At 33.8% G+C, this 10,148-nt stretch overlaps 1 protein-coding gene across 1 annotated transcript; it reads left to right on the top strand.

Annotated features, from left to right (window-relative positions):
- Nucleotides 1-7,724: 7,724 nt before the first annotated feature.
- Nucleotides 7,725-9,844, top strand: LOC141529762 (uncharacterized). Its single transcript, XM_074246451.1, has one exon. It carries the CDS (start codon nt 7,793-7,795, stop codon nt 9,614-9,616), a length of 1,824 nt encoding a protein of 607 aa, XP_074102552.1. The 5' UTR covers nt 7,725-7,792; the 3' UTR covers nt 9,617-9,844.
- Nucleotides 9,845-10,148: the final 304 nt, after the last annotated feature.

Below are 10,148 nucleotides of genomic sequence, written 5' to 3'. Positions count from 1 at the left end.
GCAATTTCGGAATTTCTCAAAGAGTTATTAAGGCTTGATAAGACTTGTTCAGTTTTACAGGAAAAGAAGAAAATATTTCTTTTCAAAAAAATTACGTATCAGAATTAAATAAAACTATAAAAAAGAATTAATGCATGTTTTAAAAAAATTTTTTTTAAATAATATTTTCATCACGAAAATACTTTGATGGGCATCGAATCACTCATAGTTGAGCAAGTCAAAACATCAACAGCAAATGAAGTGCACTTGCTGTTGGAAACAGATATTACTCAAAGAGTAAATCCAATCGGTATTTAATTTGGACTATCAAATATTAAAGTCAACTTTCTAGGTAGGAAAGAATTTTCTAACCACATGCCACCTATTAGAAACTAAGAACACTCAAAGATTCTAACTGTAAATTCGTAAACTAAAATATGTTAGGTATCAATTAATTCCAGCAGATAGCGTGTGGATAGAAAATTCTTTCCTACCTAGAAAGTTGACTTTAATATTTGATAGTCCAAATTAAATACCGATTGGATTTACTCTTTGAGTAGTATCTGTTTCCAACATCAAGTGCACTTCATTTGCTGTTGATGTTTTGACTTGCTCAACTATGAGTGATTCGATGCCCATCAAAGTATTTTCGTGATGAAAATATTATTTAAAAAAAATTTTTTTAAAACATGCATTACTTCTTTTTTATAGTTTTATTTAATTCTGATAAGTAATTTTTTTGAAAAGAAATATTTTCTTCTTTTCCTGTAAAACTGAACAAGTCTTATCAAGTCTTAATAACTCTTTGAGAAATTCCGAAATTGCAGGGAAAATTTGACTTTTGAAGAGTATTGCAGAGTTTTGAAGACTTATTAAGTCTTTCCTTTACTTAGTTAGGGATGTGAAGACTTTCGAAAAGTCTTATTCATAGTTATAAAGACTTTTCAAGAGTTTTTTCAGAGAATTATTTCCACAAGGGTTATGGCTTTTTTGGATTCTATGTACCATCTCAACCTTTTACAAATGATTTTTTCTGGAAGTTTGCACATATTTTATGTTAGAGCTATGGGTCTATAACTGTTCGTTTTGGTGGCTGGCTTATTCGGTTTCAGTATTGGGACTATTATTTCCTCTTTCCAGTTGTCAGGGAGTACTTGATTGGTCCATATGTGGTTGTAGAGGCTTAAAAGGAACATTAAGCTTTCCCAAAATTTTCTCCTGCTTTCTTTGAATATTCTACGTGCTTTAGCTCTTTTCTTTTTGAATTCTATCTTATATTTATCATTTAGGTCATTAAGGTTATTTTTATTTTACTGTTTTCTGGTATTTTTAACCTCTTTGGAAGCTATAGAGCAAGTTTAGTTCCACCAAGGTACTTTTTTTTTCTTTGCGATCCCAGCAGATTTGGGAACACATTGATCGGCCACTAATAGGAAGATTTTGTTCCAGTGGCTCAGTACTGAGTTTATAGCAGAGTTATCCAGATTTAAAAGGTCATTTTGTTTAATTATAATCTTGTTTATGAATTCTTGATATCTTGCCCAGTTAGCCTTTTCAAAAATCCATTCTTACTAGATTTCATAGAAATCGATCTATTGCATTGGTCCTCATGACGGAACTTTTGAAAAATTTTGCTATATTTTGACTCAGTTCGTCGAGCTGATTCAGAAAATACATATGGTTCAAAAGTTTATATATGTATGTATATATATAGATAGACGATATAACGCGGGGCTTGTCACGACGATAGCGTTTACAATTTTAAACTCATCCTTCCCAAACTCAACATACTTCATCGATCAATAAATACCAAGGTTAAGTTCGAAGATGAGCTAAATCGGTTGAATAGTTTAGAAATTATAAGAACTTGAAATTTTCAAAATCGTAAAAATGCGAATTTTTTCACTTTCTTCCTCGAATAAGTTTTAAATGCTCTATTTTATTACATTTTCGACAATTGCATCTGAAAGCTCGATAAAACAGCTACAATTTTTATATATTAATATATATTTAGATTAGAAAGTACTATACTTACTATTAAACTATCGATTTATGAAATTTGCTGTTGCATTTGTTTCAAAACTATTTTCCATTCTTTGTCTTTCCACTCATATCGCATTCGTAGATTCTATCAGATTAATTAATTAAATTACGCTTAATAAATATTATTTTTCAGTAGACATTTTAAATCTTTAAGTACGCTAGTACACAAAAAAAGACTTATGATCCTAAGATGGAAATTAAACATTAAAGCTCATCTTAGAACATGACCTTCGTATTTATCTGTAAAATAAGTATGTTAAGTTTGAAAATGATCCATAATGAGTTAGCAACGCTATTTTCGTATCCAATTCAAGTAATTTTTAGATTCTTACAGTCATTTTAATGAAATTTACTTCCATTTTGGCTACCGAAGGCCTTTTTTTAGGTATTGTAGTTATATTTTCAAGTTCGTCCTTGCTAGTCAGTTGGATATAATTTGAAAAATGGTCACTGTCATAGAAATGGTCTAAGATCGACTATTCCAATCGGATGTTTAGTCTAGTAGATGCGATTGATGAGTCGATGTTACTAGTTGTGATATATTAATTGCTGAAGTGGGTTACTTGGCCAGTGTTTAGGAGCATTAGGTTGTCTCTGCAATCAGTACTGGTATTGGTAGTTGTTCTACAAGGTTCTATATATCCTCTTCTATGATCGGGGAGCTGTTGGAGAGGTAGATGCTGCAAATTGTCATTTGGTATGGGAATTTGATTTTTATTGCTACTGCTTCTATGTTGGTGATGACGGTATCCCCTTGACCTTGCCATCTGGATCCTACTTTTGAAAAATTTCTGAAAATTTGGAAGATTGGCGCAGTTGTTGTTTTGAAAGTTAGTTTCCTGAAAACAGAGGGTTAGTGGGTTGATCTTGTTAACTAGAAGTTAGATGTTCTCTAATCGGTTATAGTAACCATTAACGTTCCATTGTACTATGGCCATTTTTAATATTATTTTGTTGGGTTAGGTTGGGGAGGTCGGGATGCTTAAGGGTCTATCCCCAGTTCCTGCGAACTTCTGGTTGAAAATTGGTCTTTTCGCATCAATCTAGAACCTAGTTTTTCAGTCTGGAGTTCATGCTAGGGTATATATTTTTAGCCATATCCAGCAGCAGATCAGTTCTGGTTGTGTACTCGGCTACTATTTCATCTACATTTTGCTGGCCTTTCGCTGAGTCTATCAAATTCCTGAACTGTGTCAAACTTAGATAAAAGCTTTCAGGCGGGTTTTTGAATTCGTTATTTAAGTCTTCCCAGACTTGTCCATCTGTTCTGATGTGGGCTTCTTCTAAGTCCCTCTGGGTATTGGCGTCGTCCAGTTACCTTCTAGCTCACTAGTCACGCTGGAGTTGTCAAAGTCCTACTCCATGTCACTTAGAATGGCGATCTCTGTTGACATCGACTCTACGGTGCTAGAGTGTACTCTTTTTTGTCCCTCCATTTATGTTGGGGTTAAGAGAGGAGCCATGTTTCCAGTGGTCATTTTTGTTTCATTGGGGCTAACTTGCGTTGTGGGGCTTCCGCTGGATGGAGGTCGGGAGTCCGCTGGTGGGGGTCGGAAGAGCTATCGGAGATTACTGTGTTGAGTGTGGGTGATATCTGTACGGGTGATTTCGCGACAGGTCCCATCCGGGGTGGCAGGTTATTCTTATCAATTTCTCTAGTAGTGCGGTAAGATTCAGGGGTATCTTTATTGTTTACTTTTGGGCATTGCTTAGCAATGTGTCCTTCTTGTTTACAAAAAAAGCATGTCATCGTGTGCGTCGTTAAATAAATCCAATAATTCGTTTCTTCGAATGAGATTTGTAATGACTTCGGTATTTTATTAACATCATCACGGGTTACATATAATTACCTTCTGAAGCTTAGTATGTGGTTAAATCTTGGTACTGTTAGTCCGACTCGAAGGAATGTTATTGGTGAGGCAGGGATAATGTTAAGCTCTTTTAGTTTGACTATGAGCACGTGGTGGGGGATGACTGGACACACATTTGATAACATTATCCTTTTATTCCTGGTAATTAGAGGTCTTATTGGTACTAGTTGATCGTGTATTTTAATTATTTTATGTTGGTCTACAGGCTCGTCTGCTAATTCCTTTGTGGCAACGTAAACACAAACGCGGTTGTTGGCGATTTTTGAGATGAATTTATTAATGCTGGGAGTATAACTTTGGCCAGTGCTAGAGTATAGTCCTTTAACTGTGTGTTATCTAATACAGCTATGATAATGGCTAGGTTTTTCTTTGAGAAACAATCAGCTTGTGCAACGTTGGAGTAGCTTGGCGAACTTTGGGTCTGTGGGGTCTAAAGGTTCACCATCCTGACCTTGAATATCTCTAGGTAGAAATTTGGATAGAGTGGCTTACGCGAGCACTAACAGGGTAAATTCACAGAACTTTTGCGCCGAATTCTTAACTGCTAGTACATAGACGAACACAATATACACTCGAAACACGTCTGTACTAGACAACGGTTGGGTCAAGACTGTTTAAATTAATTATGCAATAGTTGATTAATCATTTTGTTCTGCTCGAACATGAACAATGCAAGTGTAATAATTGTTAAACTATAAATTTGGGTTTTTTTTCTCTCTTGAAGCAATTCTTTGAAGACTTAAAAATAGATCCCCGTAAAAAAAATTAGGAAAACGGTTGACCCTGACGGCCACCCCTGCAACTTCCCGCTACTTTCTAAATGGAGCGCTCGATATTGCACTTATTATATTTTTGAGCTCGAAGAGCTCAAAAATCTAATTTTCGTGTAATTTTGAGCTCTCTGAGCGCAAAAGTTCGACAGGAGTTTAATAAATCACTATTTTTGGAATTTTCAAATTGCAATAACTTTTGAATGGATCAACCGATTTTCATGCGGTTGGCGGTATTCGACGCAGTTTTATCATCCTCATGAGTGATTTTCAGGCTTTAATTGATCGAACGGAAAATTTCAGAGTAACCCCGAAAAAAATACTTTGTTCGGTTTTCTTTCGTTCACGATAACTCACGAACGAATCAACCGATTTTGACTGGACTGGCGGCGATCGACGCAGTTTTTTGATGTTAAGAGCTCATTAGAGTTTTTGAAATTGATCGGTAAAGCCGTTTAAAAGTTATTCCAAAAAAACACTTTTCAAAAAAATTTTTTTTGTAGTTTTTTTACAATTTCTCAAAATCTACTTATCCGAATCAGTTCAAATTTTTAGGAAATCTGAGTTTGGCAAAGCCCTTTCGGATGGCACCAACCGCGATGAAATCGGTCAAGCCGTTCAAAAGTTATAAAACGGTCACACACACACACACACGTCATAGCGGGAATAGTCAGGGAAGCTTCCTAGGACCTCAAAACGTCAAGATCTGATGAGAACTCGATTTTCGAAAAACGGGGTGAAACCAATAACTTCCCGATTTTTGAAAATTTTCAATTTTCTTAGCGGGAAGTTGAAAATTAAAAATTTTTCATTTTTCACATTTTTATTAATAACTTTCATTGTTCCGTAATTAAAAACTTCAATTGATCACCGAAAAAGATTTTTTTTTTTTTTTTTTCAAAATATTATTAATGATCCGTCTTTATGTTGTCAAAAGCTGCGTAGGAATAATTTATTTTTTCAATTTTCGTCTCTTACCGTTTAAAAAATATTATAAACGAATGCGTTGTTTATATGATAAGTGAAATTTTTTTTTATAAAATTTCAATCGGTGAAACAAATAATGATTCTTAAAAGAAAAATTGATCCTTAAAATAATTTTTTTATTGCTTAAAAACGCATTTTTTTGTTACGTTCAACGCTTAAATCATTTTCGATTAAAATTGTAATAAATGACATAGATGAACAATAATGATTAAAATTTTCTTGGTTTTTTTTTTTTTAATTTCTATGTAAAATTTAGCAATCGCTTTAAAATGTGAGGTATTTAAATATTTTTGTCAATTTAGATCATTTATAATTTGAATCCATAAGATACATAGAAAAAAAATAAAAATCGTGAAGTTAGCAGCCGATACATAAGAATGTTTAAAAATTGGTAGAACAATTTTTCTTTTCGGTCTTTACCACCGAATTAGATTGAATCGAATTGAAACGAATAGAACCATTAGCGTTTCACAAGTTGGATTGAATCGAATAAAGTCGAATAGAAAGTTCTATTCAATCCCAATTGTTGGGAATTACTTTAATAATTTTTAAATCAAGTAATTGAAGTTCGTTAAATGCTTCGATCACATTGTTTTCATCAAAACCACCGTATATTCCTTTTAGAACTACGGTCTTACGGTTTTCATCTGTTGGTGTATATAAATAAAATTTCATTTTATTGGTTTTAAGTACATTTTTTAAATTATTAAATGTGTCTTTGGTGCTGGCAAAAATATCAACTAATAATTCTTTAGTAAAAGTAAAACCCACGTGTTTGATCCAAAATGATTTGTTGTCGACTCCATTGTCGTTTAATGTTTTTAGTAAGGTTTTTATTTGTATGTATTGGTGGCGGCTTGATACTTGATTTTGTAGCAAAAGGTGGCGCTGGACCGTTGAAGTTATCGATCGTGAATCTACGACGGGCAGTGTTTTTAACTGCTAGTCTTCAGAAAATTTGATTTTTTTTTTTTTTATTAAAAGTAATATGAGATACAAGGCGTTAGTTTAAACCAATATAGTGTTACGTTCTGGAATTTTCCGAACTTCAAGAATTATTTCCAGGCCGGCCGCGTTAGCTGATCGATAGATTCCCGGTGGGCCGCACAGATAATGTCTCGTACCATGATTTTTATTTATAAGATTATTATTAATTTTTACTGATAGGAACGGGGTGGAACAGCTAATAAGCGCTCGCCCCTATAGAAATATTAGGAAATAGGGTGGAACGCTAAGAAGCGCTCCCCCTATTAGAAGTAATTAGTCAAGATTAACATTGTGACATAAAAATTTAATGATAAGGAAAAGGTTAGATAGAAGCCGGTGGACAAGGTCCGAGCTCGAAGAGCTCTTCCGGTCGACTGACTTAGTTAATTATTTAATTATACAAATGATCAGAGGCACCCATTGTTGGGCTCAGGTTACATCTCGGGAACGTCGTCGAGGCCCGGATCCCATGCTGACGTGGGTACATTAATTGTTTCAAATCTGTTAGATGTGCTGGGCCCGTCATTTTCCGATAGGGGAGGTTCTTTACTGTACCTCCTTGGATGAATAAACCCATCATACGTGGATTCTTTGTTTGACGAAGTTAAGCAATCAATAATTTTGTTTCAATTCTCATTAAATATACTAATGAGTTCTAATATAACATGAGTATGTGATCCTAAATTATTTTCGATCTTTTCGAAAATCATAATATTTTTTCTTTCAAAATTTGAATTAGGTTCTGATGGGGATTTCCCCATTAGGACCTAAAAGGGGTTGCCCAATGAGGGCCGCATAGGACTTCGCCCGACATTCCTATGTCGGGCCCCTATTAGGCAGCCCGATGAGGGACCAATAGGTCTTACATTAAAATTTGTAGTTGAGTTAGTCTTAATTACTGTTATAACATTATTGCTTTTTGCTATCCATATATGGTTAAATATTATAAATACATACGATCTGGAGCACATAACATACATCAGCTAAAAAAGTTACATAATGTAATGTTTAAAAATTACATTTTAAGACATTGACTTATTCTTACTTAAATGAGTAAAAAAAAAACTAGTATCACTAAAATAATTTTGACTGTATATTTCAATAATATGTAATATTTTATGTTAATAGGTGAAAGTATGGTTTCAAAATCGACGAATGAAGCATAAAAGACAGACATTAAGCAAAGAAGATGGCGATGAAAAAGATGTTCTATCTTCAGATGGTGTGGAAAATCTTACAGGAGATAAGACAATGACGGACGAGGATGAAAAGAAAAATTGTCATAAATGTGATATTACTGGTGGAGCTAATAATACTCTTAATGAAATTAATGATAATGGATTATCAAATTCTAGTAAACATTCATTGAGTGCTTTAAATAATAGAGGTGCGAGTGGAAGTATGACTTTTAGTAATAATAGTAATGGCGCTAGTAGTATCGGTAGTACAAATAGTGTATCAAGTTCATTCGAAAGACTCGTAGCAGAGGATGATTCTCGATCTAACGATGAAAGTGCAATAGCATCTCCAAAAAGAACTACCAAAAAAACCATTGAAGTGAAAATTAAAATAGAAGGTGACCATAAAAATTTCAATTCTCTTCAAAATCAATTAATAGTGAGTCATAAATCCCCAACAAACACCACAGAAATATCTTCAACTGCAAATAGTAGAACCTGCTTAACTACTTCAGATTCTACCGGAGTAAATTCAACTGCATCTGGACAAACTTCTTCTACGAGAAGCTTGACACCATCATCAACACCTGGAACTCCAGCATCTATTCAACTGCCGCAAGGTAGTCCGTTAGGAATACAATCAAATCAAAATCCTTACACACAAAGACCAAGGAGTTCTCCATCGTCAGCAAATTATACTCCAAGTACTATTTTGAATAATCTTGCTAGCACTGACCACAAAACATCCCAAACTCCATCAAATATTCCTGCCACATCACAAATGAATAATCAAACGTTACATAATACGTATCAAACAGTAAAAACCTTTGAGTATCAAAATAGGCAAACTTTAAGTAAACAAAACTTTGCGATTTCTGGTTATCATGATCAATCTCAAAACGTATATAGTAAGAGAGATACGTATCACCAACGTATGTTGCTTAGAAATGAACTACATCCGCTTTATCCTCGACAAAATCATGCAACTTCATCTTTACCAAATCACAATAAAAGAACAAATACAACCGCAAAACCTATATATAACTCTTCGATGCAATATCATCAGCAACAAACACTTTATTTACATGCAGGTGATTACAATGGATATTTACAAAATGGACCGAACTATCATACATCATATCATAGAAATATACAAAGTGGAAATATATATGGTGTCAATCAAACGTACTCTAACTCTCACAATGAGCAAACCTCTGATGGATATATAAGTAGTAATCATTATAGTTATACTACATCAGAAGTATATCATAATACAGAAGAAAATATAAATATACACGATCATTCTGGTATGTCCTTACCAACGGGTCATAATTATTATGATAATGTTACTGTACAGCAACCGCATCAAGAAAGTTCTACAGAAATATATGCTGTTCATCAACCATCTATTTTATCGAATCAAAGTGATGATAGATATTTAAGCAAATATTCCAATTCTTACTATGCTCAAAATCCACCATTGCAGATACATCAAGGTGGCGAAGCATCAAATATTCCAAGCAATTATGTATCATCTCCAGATCCTTTCCCAACTTCTGGAATGACGAATGCAGCAACAGCTATAGCTGCTGCTACTACCACCGTCATCACTCCTTCTGAGAATATTGAACAGTTAGAAAATAACAGTGAATCATATGCAAACACAGGTAGTTTTTATGTCGACCCAACTAATGCTGCAGCATCTTCACCCTCGGGAGAAATAAGCAACAATTGCTCTGATTTTAATTTTCTCAGCAACTTAGCCAATGACTTTGTGCCAGAATATTACCAACTGAGCTGAGCCTTGAATAAAAAATTGTATCAGCAGGACTGACTTTTTGGTGCGTGATAAGATAGATTTAAGTATATAATTTAATGAACCATGGTAAACTATGTAGATTAATTGAATAAAATGAAAAATTTCCTCATTATTTGATACACCTTTCCTATTAATTTCATATTTCATTAAGTGACCGCACATCATAAAATAGTTGGAAAGCTTGTAAAGAAAATAGCATTCGCTACGAAATAAAGCATTAAGCTGCGAGGTTGAAATTAGTTTTGAAACATATCGCATGGTTTTTGACGTCATAACTAAAATTACAATAAATTTATTGATATGAATGAAACTTTAAATTGCCTGTGCTATGATTAAAGCGTTTCGTGAATATATTAGTAAGTAAAGTGATCATTAGAAAACGTTTTCTTGCTACGGCAAAAAATGGTGTGATTATTACGTTTCAATCTCGCAACGCTACTTATTATAACCCAAATCTAAAAATCACTTGTTAATGTTTATTAATAAATTAACAGTCATATAAATACCCTTGATT

This window comes from Cotesia typhae, unplaced genomic scaffold, assembly GCF_013202065.1.
Source record: "Cotesia typhae breed Kobodo isofemale line unplaced genomic scaffold, CoteBio_Ctyphae contig_48, whole genome shotgun sequence".
Classification (NCBI taxonomy): domain Eukaryota; kingdom Metazoa; phylum Arthropoda; class Insecta; order Hymenoptera; family Braconidae; genus Cotesia; species Cotesia typhae.
This window is presented reverse-complemented; position numbering and strand designations above follow the sequence as displayed.